The sequence below is a fragment of the Aquarana catesbeiana genome, linkage group LG08 (assembly GCF_042186555.1).
Source record: "Aquarana catesbeiana isolate 2022-GZ linkage group LG08, ASM4218655v1, whole genome shotgun sequence".
In the NCBI taxonomy this organism is placed as follows: domain Eukaryota; kingdom Metazoa; phylum Chordata; class Amphibia; order Anura; family Ranidae; genus Aquarana; species Aquarana catesbeiana.
The window spans coordinates 40,793,501-40,814,093 of NC_133331.1; the positions used below are offsets into that span (position 1 = coordinate 40,793,501).

Here is a 20,593-nt window from a genome sequence, read left to right on the forward strand (position 1 = left end):
AGAGGCGATCTAAGGGGATAATTTTTCAGGCAAGCGAGCGGAAATGGTAAGCCTGAGAAACACTGGCGAGTAGTGGAAGGGGGGAGGAAAGTCCCTTCCCGTCGCTTCTGAAAGCATTCCAGTGGCTCATGAGCCGCTCGCAATGCTTTGAAGAGAAAGCCAGCCGCTGGCTGAAAAAAAATAAAACATTACCGGGGTTATGGCTGAAATCTTCAGCCATAATCCCAGTAAACCACTTGCAAACAGAGACAGATATATACATACACATTTTAATATATATATATATATATACACACATATATACATACACACACACAGTTCGGTCCATATATATTTGGACACAGGCACAATTTTAGTTTTTTTGAGGCATGTACCAAGACACATTAAATTCATTATATAATGCAGGGATATGCAATTAGCGGACCTCCAGATGTTGCAGACCTACAAGTCCCATGAGGCCTAGCAAGATTCTGACAGCCACAAGCATGACACCCAGAGGCAGAGGCATGATGGGACTTGTAGTTTTGCAACAGCTGGAGGTCCGCTAATTGCATATCCCTGATATAATGGATATGGGCTGAAGGTGCACACTCAGGTTTAATTTGAGGGTATGTACATCCAAATCGGAGGGAGGGTTTAGGAATTACAGCTCTTAAGAATAGCCACCCCCTCCCCCTTTTTAAGGGACCAAAAGTAATTGGAAAATTGAATCAAAAACTATTTCATGGCCAGGCGAGGGCTACTTCTTCATTATTTCTTCATCAATTACGCAGATAAAGGGTCTGGAGTTGATTGTAAGTGTGGCATTTGCATTTGGAATCTATTGCTGTGAACCTACATCATGCGTTCAAAGGAGCTGTCCATGCAAGTGAAACAGGTAATTCTAAGGCTTCAGAAAATCAACAAATCCATCAGAGAGATAGCTACAACATTAGGAGTGGCCAAATCAACAGTTTGGTACATTCTGAAGAAAGAATAACACACTGGTGAGCTCAGCAACATAAAAAGGCCTGGACATCCACGGAAGACAACAGTGGTTGGCGATTGCAGCATCCTCTCTATGGTAAAGAAAAAAAACCCATTCACAACATCCAGACAAGTGAAGGACAGTCTGCAAGAGGTGGCTGTATCATTGTCAAAGTCTACAATCCAGAGACGACTTCACAAGAGCAAATACAGAGAGTTCACTAAAAATGTGCAAGCCATTCATAAGCCTGAGGAATAGAAAAGCCAGATTAGACTTTGCCAAAAAATATCTAAAAAAGCCAGACCAGTTCTGAAAAAGCATTCCTTGGATGGATTAAACTAAGATTAGACAAGTATAGGAAGAAAAAATTGGGCTTTGGACTTTCTTGGCACAATAAACACTATAGTAGATATGGTTAAAAAATCCAATTTATTAAAGATTATTTAAAATTCTAAAAGGACAGAGACAGAGATAGGTTCATAACCATACATTTACAATTTATACACTCCATAAACAGCTCTGTAGTATACTGGGATATACAAAACATCCAAAGAATACAATGAAGATAAAAGAAACTAAGTAATCAAGATATTACAAGTTTGGTATCACCGCCACTATGGCCCAAACGATAGTACTAAAACAAAATCAGAGTAATATTCATGTATCATGTGTCAGCACTGAGAAGTCCCTCCATACTAAAGGTGAGCCAGGAACGTACACGGCAGGTGCCGGCAGGGGCCAGCACAGAGGCGGGTGGAGACAAACAGGTGCAGGTACTAGCAAAGAGTAGCTGGGTGACAGTCAGGAGGAGTAGAGGGGGAAGTGCCAGGGAGGCAATCCAGGACTGGAGCATCCCAATAAGTACGCTCCATTGAGTGACATTGGTGAAACCAGTCAGGGACCAGCACTGCTGGAGATGAGGGACTCTCCTAGCTGCCAGGGGAAGAACTCCTCCAGTGAGAGTGGGGGGGCAGCAAAGGGAAAGGAAAGACAGATTCTGGTGGTAGGGGACTCAATTCTTAGAAGGACAGAGAGGGCAATCTGTAACCAAGACCTGAAGCGCCGAACAGTATGTTGTCTACCGGGCGCTCGGGTTCGGCACATCACGGATCTTGTGGACAGATTACTGGGAGGGGCTGGGGAAGACCCGGCTGTCATGGTGCACGTTGGCACCAATGACAAAGTCAGAGGCAGATGGAGTGTCCTAAAGAACGATTTTAGGGACTTAGGTGCTAAATTGAGGAAAAGGACCTCCAAGGTAGTGTTCTCAGGAATACTACCGGTACATCGAGCCACACCAGAAAGGCAGAGGGAGATTAGGGAAGTAAACAAGTGGCTGAAGAGCTGGTGTAGTAAGGAGGGGTTTGGGTTCCTGGAGGACTGGGCCGACTTCTCAGTTGCTAACCGGTACTATAGAAGGGACAGACTGCACCTAAATGAGGAGGGTGCAGATCTGCTGGGAATGAAGATGGCCAAAAAGTTAGAGGGGTTTTTAAACTAGGCGATGGGGGGGGGTCCAGAGACAGTGATAGCCAGCGCGGAAGATATTCCAGAGGGTAGAATTGGGGGCATTAGTGGTAGGTTAACCAAAGCACAAAAACACATGGTGAGTATAGTTACAAGTCCTAGTTGCAATCTTGAAACACCCAATACGAGGACAATATGCGACCGGTCTAAACTATGTGGCATGTTCACCAATGCCAGGAGCATGGCGGACAAGATGGGTGAACTAGAGATACTGTTGTAGAAGGAGGATTTGGATTTTGTGGGAATTTCAGAGACCTGGTTCAAAAGCTCTCATGATTGGCTGGCAAACATTCAAGGGTATACCCTATACTGCAAGGATAGAGAGGCTAAAAAAGGGGGAGGGGTATGCCTATATATCAAGAATAATGTACAAGCGAATGTGAGAGATGACATCACTGAGGGAGCTAGAGAGGAGGTGGAATCCTTATGGGTAGAGCTCCAAAGGGATGAAGCTAAGGGGAAAATAATACTGGGAGTATGCTATAGGCCCCCTAACCTGAGGGAGGAAGTGGAGATGGATCTCCTATCACAAATTGGATTAGCAGCAAGGATGGGAAGTGTTATCATAATGGGGGATTTTAATTATCCAGACATAGACTGAGCGGAGGGAACCGCGCATTCATTTAAGGCTCGCCAGTTCCTTAATGTCTTGCAGGACAATTTTATAGGTAAGATGGTAGACGCACCAACTAGAAATAAAACATTACTGGATCTACTGATTACCAACAATACAGACCTGATCACAGATGTGGAAATACGGGGCAATTTAGGTAACAGCGATCACAGGTCAATTAGTTTCAGTATAAATCACACAAATAGGAAACATGAAGGGAACACAAAGACACTGAATTTCAAGTCAACTTCCCTAAACTACAAACCTTGCTAAAAGGCATAAATTGGGATAAAATATTAGGAACAAAGAATACGGAGGAGAGATGGGTTTGCTTTAAGAGCATATTAAATAAGGGCATTAGCCAATGTATCCCATTGGGTAATAAATTTAAAAGAGCGAACAAAAATCCTGGATGGCTTAACTCCAATGTAAAAATGCATATACAAGCAAAGGAGAAGGCCTTCAAAAAATACAAGGTTGAGGGATCATCCTCAGCATTCAGACTTTATAAAGAATGCAATAAGAAATGTAAGGGTGCAATTAGGACGGCTAAGATAGAACATGAAAGACACATAGCGGAGGAGAGCAAAAAAAATCCCAAGAAATTCTTTAAGTATGTAAACAGTAAAAAAAGGGAGGACAGACCATATTGGCCCCATAAAGAATGAGGAAGGACATCTGGTTGCAAAGGATGGGGAGATGGCAAAGGTATTGAATTTATTCTTCTCCTCAGTCTTCACGAGTGAATCGGGGGGATTCAGTAACCAAAACTGCAGTGTTTATCCTCATGACACAACACAGGAAGCACCTCCATGGTTAACAGAGGACGGAATTAAAATTAGACTTGAGAAACTTAACATTAATAAATCACCGGGACCAGATGGCTTGCATCCGAGGGTACTTAGGGAACTCAGTCAGGTGATTGCCAGACCGTTGTTCCTAATTTTTACAGACAGTCTATTGACTGGAATGGTACCAGCTGATTGGAGAAAAGCCAATGTAGCACCAATATTTAAAAAGGGCCCAAAAAACATCCCTGGGAATTACAGACCAGTTAGCCTAACATCAATAGTATGTAAACTAACATGATAAATGGGGAGTACTCAGAATGGTCAGGGGTGGGTAGTGAGGTTCCCCAGGGTTCTGTGCTGGGACCAATCCTATTTAATTTGTTTATAAACGACCTGGAGGATGGGATAAACAGTTCAATCTCTGTATTTGCAGACGATACTATGCTAAGCAGGGCAATAACTTCTCCGCAGGATGTGGAAACCTTGCAAAAAGACCTGAACAAATTAATGGGGTGGGCGACTACATGGCAGATGAGGTTCAATGTAGAAAAATGTAAAATAATGCATTTGGGTGGCAAAAATATAAATGCAATCTGTACACTGGGGGGAGAACCTCTGGGGGAATCTAGGATGGAAAAGGACCTGGGGGTCCTAGTAGATGATAGGCTCAGCAACGGCATGCAATGCCAAGCTCCTGCTAATAAAGCAAACAGAATATTGGCATGCATTAAAAGGGGGAACAACTCCAGAGATAAAACGATAATTCTCCCGCTCTACAAGACTCTGGTCCGGCCGCACCTGGAGTATGCTGTCCAGTCCTCAGGAGGGATGTACTGGAAATGGAACGAGTACAAAGAAGGGCAACAAAGCTAATAAAGGGTCTGGAGGATCTTAGTTATGAGGAAAGGTTGCGAGCGCTGAACTTATTCTCTCTGGAGAAGAGACGCTTGAGAGGGGATATGATTTCAATTTACAAATACTGTACTGGTGACCCCACAATAAGGATAAAACTTTTTCGCAGAAGAGAGTTTAATAAGACTCGTGGCCACTCATTACAATTAGAAGAAAAGCGGTTTAACCTTAAACTACGTAGAGGGTTCTTTACTGTAAGAGCGGCAAGGATGTGGAATTCCCTTCCACAGGCGGTGGTCTCAGCGGGGAGCATTGATAGCTTCAAGAAACTATTAGATAATCACCTGAATGACCGCAACATACAGGGATATGTAATGTAATACTGACACATAATCACACACATAGGTTGGACTTGATGGACTTGTGTCTTTTTTTCAACCTCAGCTACTATGTAACTATGTATCTTTTTTTTTTTTTTTCCTTTCCATTCCCCTCTTCTCTCTTGCTTTATTCTTTCAATATTTTCTTTATATTCTTCTGCAACTTCTCCCCCCTTTTGCCAGTCACAATCCCTGTGATTTGAATAGACTAAATTAGGCATACATGCTATGTACCAATATCACTATCATGCTACACACGCCCCCATGATATATGAATATTACTCTGATTTTGTTTTAGTACTATCGTTTGGGCCATAGTGGCGGTGATACCAAACTTGTAATATCTTGATTACTTAGTTTCTTTTATCTTCATTGTATTCATTGGATGTTTTGTATATTCCAGTAATATGTTCTGTGCTCCTGAAGAAGCGCTTCAGTGTGCAACATGTTGAGCGATTTCTTACCATCGATTATTATCTCTGCATAGCTCTTCCTTAATTTCTATGTAATCGTATGTATATTGGTAACCCCATTTATTGCATAATTGATTTGTATACTACAGAGCTGTGTATGGAGTGTATAAATTGTAAATGTATGGTTATGAACCTCTCTATCCTTTTAGAATTTTAAATAATCTTTAATAAATTGATTTTTTAACCATATCTACTATAGTGTTTATTGTGCCAAGAAAGTCCAAAGCCCAATTTTTTCTTCCTATATATGTAACATGTAAGGACGTGGCACTGAGTATTATCTACCATCAGTATCCACATTACCACTATGTGTTGATACTCTAATTATTCAATAAGATTAGACAAGAATATAAAACAAAAACAAAGGATTCTACATACCCTATAGAGTTAACTACATAATTTATTGCATCAAAAGCCATACCAAACATTTCTAGCACAAACCCCAAGGCCCCCACATATCCAAACCCCCCTAATGGTATCCCCTCTCCCCCTAAAACAACCCCAAAGTACCGCACCCTGTATGGGACAATGATGCATCACCCCTCGTAAAAGAGACCGAGGGGTGGAGGACACAATGCCCACAGGGGGCTAAGCCCACCCTACCCAATATAAACACCCCCCCTTTTTTAAAGATGGCTCTAAGCCAACCTATCTAGGACCCCCAGAACTTGTTCCTGAAAGGGGGCAGTGATCAACTTTGTAAATACAAAGGGCATATAACACACTACCCCGTAATGGAATGGGGATACACTGGCCAATATATGTCCACACTCTACTAAACCAACAGGGAAATCCGCACTGTCATAGGTCAGTCAGCCATGTGAAAAATGGGGCTGATCAAAAAATGGAATAGACACTCCGATATTCAATCGATGTCAGCTCGCCCGATATCCAACTGATGAACACTGGTAACACAGGTAAGGTTTAACCAAATAGCTGGTCAGTCCCGACTGCTGTTGCCTGAAGCAGGCTGTCCATGTGGAAATATGGAAGGAGGGAAAGCTGAAATGCGGAGATGAATGAAGCAAGGAGTAAGTTCTGTGTAAGGTCAATTATCTGTACACCGCGCTTGAGAGGTTGCCAGTCACAGTGTCAAGTGTGATGATGCATGTCAGCATAAAGGGATTCCCGCAGCGTGCAGATAATTCCGATCTATCACAAATGTAACAAAACTTCTCACAGCTTCAATATGCTCAGTGTACTCTCAGACCTCACAGATCACCAGTCTCCCACAGATGGATGGACGAGCACGCCGTGCAGTATATTCCCAGTTTAAACGGGTCGCCTTAGCTGGGATACTCATGTCTGTGCCGATCAGCTGGTGTGCTCCAGCGTAATCAGAGGCGGTTACTCTCTTGAATCCAAAGAGATGGTCAGATGGAATTTAAGGTCAGGTTAAAGTCCCTGAAGTTCAGGGTGGCTAGGTCAATGAAGGGGGGGTGGGGTGCATGTCCCAGCGTCAATGTCTACATGTTTCGTTCCTATACACCCGAACTTCGTCAGGACTCACCCCCCCCATGCAATAAAATATGCAATTAACTCTATAGGGCGTGTAGAATCCTGTTTTTTGCTTTATATCCTTGTCTATTATATTTTGATTACACCCCCCCCCCCCCATTCATATAGGGCGAGTACTACATACAGGTATTAGGTGGGATTCCCATTTTTTCTGATTTGTGAAACTAAGATTAATCTGTACCAGAATGACGTGAAGAAAAAAAAAAAAAAGTGTGGCGAAGGCTTGGAACAGTTCATGATCCAAAGCACACATCATCTGTAAAACATGGTGGAGGCAGTGTGATGGTATGGGCATGCATGGCTTCCAGTGGCACTGGGTCATTGGTGTTTATTGATGATGTCACAGAAGACAGAAGCAGCTGGATGAATTCTGCAGTGTTTAGAGATATACTGTCAGCCCAGATTCAGCCAAATGCAGCAAAGTTGATTGGACAACGCTTCACAGTACAGACAATGATCCAAAACACACAGCAAAAGCAACCCAAAAGCTTTTGAAGGAAAAGGAGTGGCATATTCTACAATGGCCAAGTCAATCACATGATCTCAACCCAATTGAGCATGCATTTCACTTGCTAAAGGCAAAACTAAAGGCATAAAGACCCACAAAGAACAACTGAAGACAGCTGCAGTTAGAGTCTGGCAAAGCATCAGAAAGGAGGAAACACAGTCTTTGGTAATATCCATGGGTTCCAGACTTCAGGAAGTCATTTCTTTTTAGGATTATATTCATTTGTCCAATTACAATGAGGCCCTGAAAATGGGGAGACTGAATAAAAATGGTCGCAGTTCCTAAAACGTGTACTTGGTATTTAAGTTCAACCCCTTGAATTAAAGCTGAAAGTCTGCACTTCAAATTCATTTGGATTGTTTCATTTTCATTTTATTCTGGTGGCATACAGAGCCAAAAGTATGAAAGTCATGCCTGTGTCCAAATATATATGGATTTAACTGTATATATATTGTGGTCGGCAAGTGGTTAATGCTGCAGGGAGAACTCTGGTATTGAAGAACTCTCCCAGCGTTTATTCAAATTGCACTCCAGTTTCTACGGTACTCTTGCTGAGTCCTACAAATGTTTCCAACATTTTTATATCAGTAGAGCAGCAGAAAGGATATCCCATTGCCTTACAGTGTTAATTTTGACGTCAAATTTGGATTTTGTTTTAGTCAGTCTTTTTGACTAAAATGCCATTTTAGTTTTAGTGGTATTCAAGTCATCTGAAAATGAAAATAAAAATATGTGCTAATTGACAATGCATTATACTTTCCCTTTAAGATCACTGGGCGTTAATGTTGGTAACTTTGTCTCTGTGTCCACCCCTACCATTGATTCAATATGACTCGCATGTGGAACACAAAATGGAAAAGGCTCTATGGGAGCCGTGAGTTTTTTGATCCTGGGCCAGAGCTACGCGAGTCATTTGTAACATGCCGAGTAGGTAGTATGTCTGCAAACACAAGTCCTAATTGTTTTTACTTCTTTCACATAAGACTATTAACAGCTGTAAACTATGTACTTTGTATATTGTATAATTCTTCTACACAGGCCAACTTGGCTGCTCATTTAAACAGCACTTGAAACATTAATATAAAAATCTATTACACTCAAAAAAAAAAAGGAGAAAAATAAGAGGCCTTAGGGTTTTTTTGTATACACATCATTGCAGTGTGCCTTAATCATTTCAATAGCAAGTAAATAGAGTGCGCCACAGCTTTACCTTTTCATTACTAATGAAACAAACATGCAAATTTAATTAACCTATAATCACAGATAATTCACAGTTTCTTTAGCAAAATTGCTGTCACATGTCTGAACACAGGAGAAGAGAGGTGGAGGTCTCAAAGTGAAAATTATACTTGACGTCAAACAGTACTCTTTATTTAATACATCCACAGCAAAATATTTTCTGTACAAAACAGATTTTTTTTATACACACCGCCAAGTATAACAGTAGAAATCCCTTTTGTTTTCAGAGATTTTTGTAAAACATAATGGGAGAAAAGAACGAACTGGTCATGTTCTTTAACATAAAAAAGGGGAGTGGTCCTGTACCGTACTCCAAGGTATGGAATTTACTGGTCAGCCCAAATCATCAGTATAAAGTCACAGACCATGGGACATCCCTGAGCAAAAAATAAATTGGTGGGCAAAAACATAGAAAACAGGCCCACAAAAATAACAGTCAATAGACCCAAAACTTTCAGATGACAGCTTAAAACACCTTGCAGCCAAAGCTCACATCAGCAGCAGCCTAAAAAGCAATCTGGTAAAAAAAAAAATAAACAAGCAGACCAGTTGGCGGACTTGCAAACCTGCAAAACTGATACTCATTACTGACATATCCAGTGTAATGGGCCCTGATAGGGAAAAGAAGAACCTGTTCCTTGAGGGTATAAGCCCTGGAAATTAGCAGCCTGGTACCTTCAGGGATGACAAAAAGGGAAGAAAGATGTTGCAGCTTGGTAAACCCTAACCCAGTGATGGCCAACCTTGGCACCTCAGATGTTTTGGAACTACATTTCCCATGATGCTCATGCACTCTGCCGTGTAGTTGAGCATCATGGGAAATGTAGTTTCAAAACATCTGGGGTGCCAAGGTTCGCCACCACTGCCCTAACCACTCTGATACATCCAGGTAGTGTAGTTAAATCTCGTTGGCATGCTTTGTAGTAGGAAAGATGAGAAGGGAGGACAATATCCTCACTGAGGTGAAGGAAAAAGACAACCCTGGGGAGGAAGGATGGTCTCAATCTCTGGATCATCTTGTCCCCAAGACAAGAAGACAAGACCATAAATGTCTCCTTACACAAAAAAAAAAAAAAAAAAAAAAAAAAGAAGAGAAGATGCCACCTCAGAAACACGCCTGACAGAGGTACCACATAAAACACCACCTTACTCCTGAGATCCCACAATGGGATTCAAATGAGTTCAAAGGAAAGTTTTTGAGGTACCAAATATATCAGATTTAGATCCTAGAGAGACATAGGAGCCATAACCAACTCCTTATTTAATGGGCTTGAAAAAAAGAGTGTATGAAGCCAAAGGTTTCTAGAATAGAATGGATAAGAGAAACCTGTCTCTTTAGAGTACTACGGGCCAGATGCTGGTCTAGGTCTTGGGCAATCCTCATACAAAGTACAATTAATTATCATGTGCAAAGACTTTCTAGACTTTGCCAGCTCTTTTGTGCCCATAGTAGCTTGTTTAGGCTGATAAGATTCTGGTGTTGCTAAAGGGAAGTACGCACCCTATCAATAAGTGAGCTCACAGTAGAAAACATATGGCATAAAGCCTTAGCTTCTGCCTCAAAATGCTGGAGGTGAAAATTCCTTTACAGAGCCCTCTTCTGTGTCAACCTCATCTTCCTCCAAGAGGTTAGTTCAGGGCCACACTCTTGAATAGATTTAAGTGGTGGAGAGGCAGAAGAGTGCTTTCAGATCCTGGGCAGTTTTTAGACAGTTTCAGTGAAATCTGTCTTTAGTCAAATTAGCCTGTGCTGTGTCACGAAGCATGAGCTAGAAAGAGAGCGGTGTCTAGGACCTTGCTCAAGAGCAGGGGAAAAGCCATCACCCTGTTTAAATGATTTTCCTCAGTGCTGCCTATATAGCACGAGGGGTACTGGGCCCTTTTTTTAGTTCACAGCTCTTCTGCACCTAGTCTCCGCCATTGCTCAGTGAGGAGTCTGTGGGGTACTCATAAAATGGTTGTGGAATGAGAGGGTATTGGTATGTCTGGGAAAGGATCCCATGATACCCCCAAGACCAGCAGACGTGCATGCACAACAGATTACCAGCATATATGGCTCTAATGGGTTCCTCAATTCAATTACACTGAATTTTTAATCTTTATGCCGTTTATATAGAGGATATAACATAGTTATGGTTCTTTGTTTGTTTTAACTTTGTTTTCTTTTGCTTTTTTATAAAATAAAAAAGAGAAATGTGTCACCTGCCACACCAAAGGGTCTCCTTAGACCGGATGTAAGTTTTCTCGTACTATTGTCCCGTAATTCCATGCGCCCGACTCTTACAATTTGGCATACAAAACTTATCTTTTCTCTATTCAGGTCTTTACTGCCGAGATCCTGTAAATAAAGTTAGGCTAAGTAAATAATAATAATAATAATAATGCACACTAACATTTATCGCAGTGCAAGACATCTTTTACATGCATGCATCCTCATTATTCCTTTCCCCAATTTCTTATTGCAGAGATGTAAAATCATGGGTATGTAACCCAAAATTCAATACCTTACCATCGCCTATAATGCAACTAGTATTTTTCAAGAAACCCGCCAAAATGCATATTGCACAGTAACAGCACACATCATATGCACTGTCACTGTGCAAGGAGCAATACAGTGGACTGCTGCAGCTCATTGTATCACTTCCTCCATCTTCCCCACAATCTGGCAGGACTTGGTCCCAAAGTCAAAGAAGGTGAGCCCTTAATAATAACATGAAACTCGAATCATCGGCCACACCATAAGGTTTTTTTTTTGCCAACTATAGTATCAACTGGCATTTTGTGGTGCCTTCTCTTAGACAAGGCAGCTGCAAAAAAGGAGTGCAACATGAGCAGCACAGGCATTCTTTGTGAAAACAAAATCATTTTTCCAGAAACAAAAGGAAACTGCTTAAAAGGGAATTTATACTATAAAAGATAACAACTTGATTTTATTATACCCAGAAAAATTTAGATTTCATCTGAAAAACATAACTGCTGTTAAAAATGCCATGGGATTGGTTATTTGCCTTCACTGAATCAGAGCATCACTGTTCAGGCAAATCTGCCATTTGTCCTGCTCTGCCTGAATTTCAATCCCCCCAAGACATTTTGGCAAAGACGACAAGGCTCTGACAGGGGAGTGAGTGCCCACAGGGAAAAAGAATGCATTTAAGTTGATGGAGATTTATGTAATAAAATCAAGTACAGCTTAACAGTATTAGGAATGTTGGTCATATTTAGTCAACACCATGCTAAACATCTTACTATTAAACTAGAAAACAACTATATACAAAAATATTTGCCAGTCACCCACCATCTTGAAAAACTCTTGGTGGCAACAGTGGAAATATTCTCCTGCAGTAAATTCTCTATCAGTAGAGAGGTGCACCATAACAGGCAAAGGTGCACTCACAATGGATTCCCTTCAAATATAGGAAGCCAGCATACGATCCAACTTAGCAGCACCCAGGCAAAACTGACATATAGGTTTGTTATGGAGTTAGCCTTTAATAGGACAAGTAGTAGTATTCAAACACTGCAGAAGTTGTAGAGGTGTTACATGACTGGCCAAAGTTAAGGAAAACCTGCTTAAAATTATTTTCTACAGGATGGAATAGTCATGTCTATCTAGGTCTCTGCAACCACGGGCTGCGATCTCAGAATGATATAAAACTTCCTAATTAATTTTCCACCGCCTCCTCTCTGAAGAGCATCCCGGAACACTTAATGCAATAACTTACTGTGAAAACTGCTCGTAGGTTATGCAGCCGCTCAATATCCTTCGGCAGGCCCGAGCTTGACCAGCGCACCAAATAGTTTTCACTGCAAAAATAGAAATGATAGGCGATTGGAGTAGGAACATTTTCTATTTGAAAAAATAAACATTACAATGAACTGAAAGCCTCGGCTCCTTGACATATCTTACTTCAGGGCAGATCAATTCTTAAATAAATAGTATGAAAAATAAATGTTTTTGTTTAACTTCATTTCTTTTTTTTTTATAAGCAAACATGTAAAAAACAGTCAGAAAAATGCACAAGAGGACCATTTCTATCACTTTCTTAACCATTTAAACAATATAAGAGGACCTGTCATGCAACACTTAAAGTGAATCTATAAGCAAAATTTACATAAATGATGCAATTTGTCAAAAGCATTAACATCACAATTTATGTTTTCCATGTAACATAGTTTTATTAACTGTCGATTCCGTTGGTATATCCGTTTTTTTTCCCCTACTTTCTTTAACAGACCACGTTGTCCAGCAAATGTGGCAGTTACAGCAGGGAAAAAAACATTAACACATGTAAGGGTGCTTACAACAGTCACCTTTTATTCATATAGGATCTAGATTAAACCTTTTAAACCTTTTTAAACTTAAAGTTTTAGCTAGCTCCGGGGAAAGCGCATTTACCACTCGATCTCCATCTGCCTTAGTACCAGAAAGGCCCTGCACCTTACTAAGTACTCCACTTCAAATGTCCAGCTCCCAGAGCTATAATATCCCCATTTTCTGAAGTTTATTCAGTATTTGGACTCTCTAACTTTATTCTAATCAGTCTTGCTGGCTTACAGGGAACAGACTACCAGTCGTATTTGGGCAACTTGCCCCCTTACCTATCCTCAATTCCTCTACGGATACCATGAGTCAGTTGCTCACTGACTCTGTAATAAGGGACCTAATTTTCACCATCTCACCTGTCCCGAACAACTATTGCTATGCTATTCTGTTGAATCTTACTATGCCCACATTGTCCAGATGTCCCAGTAAACACTACTTTATTTGAATGTCTTTATTGCCATGCCCTCATGGTGTATACCATTGTCCTTTTGTGTCTCTTCAGCTTATCTTTGCTTAATAGGCTGAATAGAGTTGCTGGTCATCTCTCTCCTGGGTGATTAAGAAGCAGTTTCCCCACCAGACCTGTGTCCAGCCATGTTTTGACCCTTCTTTCTTCAGCGCACTGGGAGCCACAGGGTCTTTTATATTCTTGTTGTTGATCCTTTTTTAAGCCAGGTAATTCTGGGAGCAGAGAATGCTGTCTGTTTTACACTACAGTTGCTATTTTAACTTGTTAATGTTTACTTGGCCTTAATGTTACCATGGGAAAACTGTTCACTAGCCCGATACTGATGCTCTTATAAACGTTAATTACATGCACCCGTTGCTCCTGGGGGGTCACTGCTCCTCAGATGCCAGTCCGCAACCCCTTGTGGTTGTTGCTCACAGATTAGCCTCCAAGTACATAGAGCAACTTACTGCAAATGTACCCAGAGTTACATAATCGGTTTATGTGAAATCTCCATTAACAGTTGTAAATAATATTGCAAGAAGAAATATGTTTCAGTTAGAAGGAAATATATTTAAAATATTGAGTGTTGTGTTGGTGTTACGTTATTAGTTCAACTTCAAAGGTTGGCCTTTTGTTTTCCCTGATAACATCTCACCTGGGTAGTAAACAGCCTTCTTTGATACATCCAATCAGGCTGTGCCCAATACACATTTACTAGGTATAGTGACCAATTAAGGAGAATTATATTAGCCACAGTACAGAAAGGAGGGGAATATAATGCTTTGTGACCAAGTTTAGTCCCTCTTTGGTGTGGGGACAGAGCAGTCACCATGGGCCGACCTGAAGTTAACAGATAATCTAACGCTATACTTGCATCTTATATTGTATTGTAAATATGGTTGTTGTGGGCAATTTGTAAATATCATGTAAGCCAGGGGGACCTACACTGTACATTGTGTTGTAAATACAGTCTGGTGTGTAATTTGTATATTATGTAACCCTATCAATAAATGTGTATTGCAGATGGAACTACCTCTTTTGTGTAAGATCTCTCAGATCTAGATATGTATATGTCCATACTACTACAATGATTGAGGCGTATGCACATAAATCACAGAAACTAGGCAACATCGGCATACACCTGTTTCTATACAGTTTTGAGTATAATTAAACCATGCATTTCTCCTTCTTAATCCTATATTCATTCAGCTGGAATCCTTTCCTACATACTCATTCCCCTCTTTTCCTATCTGGAGCACTGTAAAATTGACTTGCACCGCCCAGCCCCGACTGGGACCCAAAATCCAGATATGGCTACCAAATTCTCCATTTTACATTGCAGCGCTATGTTTTGCAACCCTTAACATTAAGGGTCCAAGCAAACCACTGCGTTCCGCCATTTAGGCTCCTTGGAAGCAGATATAGTCTGCCTCCAGAAGACCCACTTCTCTCACTCCACCCGGCTACCTTATAAGAGGGATTGAAGAGAGCACACCACTCCCTTGATTATTGGTCTAATTCTGAGACCAAATGTCATTATTGTAATCTTTTAAACTGATGAACTTTTGTAATAAATTTAACTATATTTACTATTTTGTTGTTGTGCTTACCTCTGACAGCTCTATACACATCCTTTAAAATCCCACCATCTTATGAGGGAGTGGTGTGCTCTCTTCAATCTTTTATATTCATCAGGGATGTGGATGTGTTAGACTGTCTCTGGAAATTGTCTAACATACAGTGTATGTGTGTATATATATTATATACACACTGTATGTTAGACATATATATATATATATATATACACACATATATATATATATATATATCTATATATATATTGTGACAGCAGGCAGGTAAAATCACCTGGTTGCATCCAGGATGGAAAATATGTATGCCCTAGATTCAGGCTTTATGCTGACTTATACCACTAGGGGGAGTACTGGGAGTCCTGCAGGGGAAGAGGTAATGAGCCCAGCTGAAGTAAGTGGGCTCATTAAGACCTATAGAAAACATCCCAGCATGCTTAGGGAGATGCTCCATCCTGGAACCAGTTCTGTGATTGTGTAGACTGGGGAGTGTGGTATCTGAGCTTTGCGGTGAGTTAACGCCTGTGTGGCAAAACTTCTCAAAGAGAGATAGGGTCTGGGGCAGCACAAGGCTGCACCCAGTTGTTAGTTAGGGACACTACGTGTGTAGTAAGCGGTCAAGCTGACCAGGATTTCTTTTCATGTTTCTTTTGTTTTTCTGTTATTTTTTCAATGCATCTAGTCTGAATAAACCGCACCTTTGTTTTTGTTTCACCTACCAAGCTGTCTGCTGTGCCTGATTTTGTGTGGTGAACCCATCCAGGGGGTCACACACACCCGCTGCCGAGCTAACCCCTCACAGTTGGTGGAGAATGCGGGCAGTTTTTTTTTTTTTTTTTTTAAGGCCAGCATGGAGGAGATACTGAGACAGCTGGCTCTAGCAAATGCAAATCAGCAGCGGACAAATGCAACTTTGCAGCAGAGTCTGGAAGCTCAGCAGAAAGCTCAACTGCAGAGTCTGGACGCTCAGCAACAAGCCCAGCAGCAATCTGAGGCCCGCTTCATAGAGCTATTACAAAAGCAAGAGCAGAGACTCCAACAACAAATCGAGACATTAATGCAGCAACGGCCGCAGACCAGTGAGGCAAGTGGTTCCACTAATACTGCATCCTTTGGTGTGAGCCGTTTACTGACAAAAATGACTGGAGAGGATGATCCGGAGGTGTTTTTGACCACATTTGAAAGGACTGCTGAAAGGGAAAAGTGGCCTAAGGAGCAGTGGGCTGGACTTGTGGCCCCTCTGTTAACAGGGGAATCGCAGAAAGCCTATTATGACCTAGAGCCGGACCAAGCAAAAGACTATGTGGTGCTAAAAACAGAAATATTGGCACGGCTGGGTGTCACCCTGGCCGTCCGGGCTCAGCGTGTACATAACTGGACTTTCCGGCTTGGAAAACCCCCCAGGTCTCAAATGTATGATCTCATTCACCTGAGCAGGAGGTGGCTGCAGCCAGAGACTTTGACCGCACCAAACATTGTGGAACGTGTTGTTATGGATCGTTTTCTGAGAGCTCTTCCTACTTCCATCCAAAAGTGGGTAAGCCATGGAGACCCAGAAACTGCAGATAAGCTTGTGGATCTGGTTGAGAGGTACTTGGCTACAGAGAACCTGACCACCTCTTCCAGGGACTCACGGACTTTCCACCCTAAGACCAGACCATCCCCAGTGGCGGGTAAGATGACTCCAAGGGGTGAGGGTGGAGAGAGTGAGAAGGTGGGGGTTCAACCTAATGTCTGGCGGGAGCAGCCCGGGAAGCCCAGGCCGCAAGAGGCAGCGAAAAAGATTATTTGCTACCGCTGCCGGCAAGAGGGACATATTTCAGCTAATTGCCCAGTTGTGGATGAACCTATGCAATGTGACTTTATAAGGGACAGACGTCAGTCGATGTTTGCGACAGTCGCTTGTACTGCCATTCGGGGACCTGAGAAACATTTATGTAAAATGTGTATTAATGGTAGAAATGTGGATGTGTTGCTGGATTCAGGTAGCCTGGTGACATTGATAAAGGCTGAATTAGTTACTACAGTGGTCTCTGGGAATAACAAGGTGGCTGTTATTTGTGTGCATGGGGACACCCGAGAGTATCCTGTAACTTCAGTGTTTTTTGAGACCCACAAAGGTAACCTCTCTCATCAGGTGGGGTTAGTGTCTCACTTACCACATGATGCCATTGTGGGAAGGGATTTTCCAATGTTCTGGGAACTCTGGGATTGTCCTGAGCCCCCCACTGGTGCCCCTATAGACCAGAAAGATGATGACCAGAATTCCTCTGAGAGTGGTGAGGACTCTCCAGAATTTCCCTTGTCGGTATTGGCAGGGGAAACTCGAGAAAATGGGGAGGAGCCAACATCCTCAGATGAAAACATGCCGTCTGTGGAATTTTCAGATCTTGAGGTTCACAGGGAAAATTTTGCCACAGAACAGTTAAAAGACCCCACCCTAATAAAGGCACGGGAGAATGTGGTGAAAATAGATGGCGAGTTAGTGAACCCAGAAAAAACTTGCACTTACCCGTACTTCACTGTGGAAAGGGACCTACTGTATCGAGTGGCTCAAAGGGCAGAAGAAACCGTTGAGCAACTTGTGGTGCCCAAACCTTACCGGAAGTTGGTGTTGGAATTGGCCCATGGGCACATTCTTGGAGGTCATCTGGGGACAGAGAAAACCAGAGAGAGAGTATTGCAGAGATTCTATTGGCCTGGGGTCATGAAGGAAACAGAAAATTATTGTTCCTCCTGCCCTGTGTGTCAGAAATCGGCACCTATGCCACATTTCCGTAACCCGCTGGTACCTCTTCCTATCATTGAGATCCCCTTTGAGAGGATCGCAATGGATTTGGTAGGTCCGATAATGAAGTCCGCTAGGGGGCATCAGTACATTTTGGTTATAATGGACTATGCCACCCGTTATCCGGAAGCGATTCCTCTTCGAAATACCTCGGCCAAAACCATAGCCAAAGAACTATCACTTGTTTTTAGCCGTGTGGGTATTTGTAAGGAACTGCTTACGGACCAAGGTACACCTTTTATGTCCCGAGTTATGAAAGAACTATGCAAGTTGTTCAAAGTGACACAATTACGTACGTCTGTGTATCACCCCCAAACAGATGGGTTGGTTGAAAGATTCAACAAAACCCTAAAACAAATGTTAAAGAAGGTGGTGGATAGAGATGGAAAGAATTGGGACTGTCTAATACCCTATTTGATGTTTGCCATTAGGGAGGTACCCCAATCCTCTACGGGTTTCTCACCCTTCGAGTTACTCTATGGGAGACACCCAAGAGGACTGCTGGATATCGCCAAGGAAACTTGGGAAAATGAGAGTTCTCCCCACAGGAGTGTGATTGAGCATGTCGCCCTGATGCAAGATAGAATTGCACAGGTAATGCCAATCGTAAAGGAACATTTGGCCCAATCGCAGTTAGCACAGCAGAGAGTGTACAACCGTGGGGCCAAGACCCGTACTTTTTCCCCAGGGGATAAGGTATTGGTGCTAGTCCCTACGGTTGAAAGCAAATTCATGGCCAAATGGCAAGGTCCATACGAAGTTCTCGAAAAAGTGAGTGAGGTGAACTATAGGGTTAGACAGCCAGGAAGGCGAAAGCCGGAACAGGTATATCACGTCAATCTGCTGAAAGCCTGGAGGGATAGGGAATCCCTAGTCGCAGAGACTTTGTCACCGGTCCAGTCTGATTGCTTTGTTCCTGAGGTTGGAATCGCAGTCTCCTTATCGAAACCCCAAAAACAGGAGGTTAAAGAGTTTGTACTTCGCAACAAAGAGATTTTCTCTGAGCTACCGGGAGAAACCTCTGGCGTAGAGCATGATATTATTACCCCGCCAGGAGAAAGGGTAAAACTAAAACCTTATAGAATACCAGAAGCCCGACGGGAGGCAATACGTGGGGAGGTTCAAAGGATGCTGGAATTGGGTGTGATAGAGGAGTCCCAGAGTGACTGGTCCAGTCCTATCGTACTAGTGCCCAAACCAGATGGGAGCTGGCGGTTTTGTAACGATTTTCGACAATTGAATAAAGTTACAAAATTTGACACCTACCCCATGCCGCGTATAGATGAGTTGATCGACCGGCTGGGAACAGCCCGATACATGACAACTCTCGATCTCACCAAAGGGTATTGGCAAATTCCCCTGGCCGAGTCGGCCAAGGAGAAAACGGCGTTTGTAACCCCAGATGGGGCGTTCCAATACAAGAGAATGCCGTTTGGGTTACAGAATGCACCTGCAACATTCCAGCGGAAAATGGACAAAATTCTGAGGCCCCATCAGAAGTATGCTGCAGCTTACCTGGATGATGTGATTATCCATAGCACAGATTGGGTCTCACATCTGCCAAAAGTGCAAGCAGTCTTAGACTCCATACGGGAAGCTGGGTTTACAGCCAATCCAAAGAAGTGCACCATTGGACAGGAGGAGGCCAAATATCTGGGGTACACTATTGGGAGGGGAGTGATAAAGCCTCAAGTCAATAAAGTTGAGGCCATACAGAGTTGGCCACGTCCCAACAGCAAGAAACAGGTACGAGCCTTTCTGGGAATCGCTGGCTATTATCGGCGATTCATCCCCCATTTTGCTTCTCAGGCTGTGCCCCTCACCAACCTGACAAAAGGGAAAGAGTCTGTCATGGTCAAATGGTCCCCAGAGGCTGAAGCAGCATTCCAGTCATTAAAAACCGCCTTATGTAGCCAGCCAGTGTTGTACTCCCCAGACTTCTCTAAGGACTTTGTTGTACAAACTGATGCATCAGACGTTGGGTTGGGAGCAGTGTTGTCCCAGGTCTGGAACGGGGAAGAGCACCCAGTCATTTACCTCAGCAGGAAATTGAAGTCCCATGAGGTAAATTACGCCACAATTGAGAAGGAGTGTTTAGCTGTGAAGTGGGCTCTAGATTCCCTTCGGTACTATCTATTAGGTAGGCACTTTGACCTGGTAACTGATCACGCTCCTTTAAAGTGGATGGCTCAAAACAAGGAGACCAATAGAAGGATAAATAGGTGGTTCCTGGCCCTACAGGAATTCAACTTTACAGTAAAGCATCGCCCTGGCGTTAAAATGGGGAATGTGGATGCTTTGTCTCGAGTACATGCGTGCCTGACTGCGTGTGTTCCAACCCCAAGGTTGAAACAAGAGGGGGGGGTATGTGACAGCAGGCAGGTAAAATCACCTGGTTGCATCCAGGATGGAAAATATGTATGCCCTAGATTCAGGCTTTATGCTGACTTATACCACTAGGGGGAGTACTGGGAGTCCTGCAGGGGAAGAGGTAATGAGCCCAGCTGAAGTAAGTGGGCTCATTAAGACCTATAGAAAACATCCCAGCATGCTTAGGGAGATGCTCCATCCTG

General features: G+C 42.6%; 1 protein-coding gene across 1 annotated transcript in view; it reads right to left on the minus strand.

The window, feature by feature from the left end:
• DOCK1 (dedicator of cytokinesis 1) overlaps positions 1 to 20,593 on the minus strand; it is a gene marked incomplete in the record, with an annotated part of 633,434 nt that overhangs the window by 462,479 nt on the left and 150,362 nt on the right. Inside the window, 2 exon segments of the mRNA XM_073595735.1 lie at positions 11,071 to 11,206; positions 12,591 to 12,672. Coding sequence (XP_073451836.1) covers positions 11,071 to 11,206; positions 12,591 to 12,672 — 218 coding nt within the window.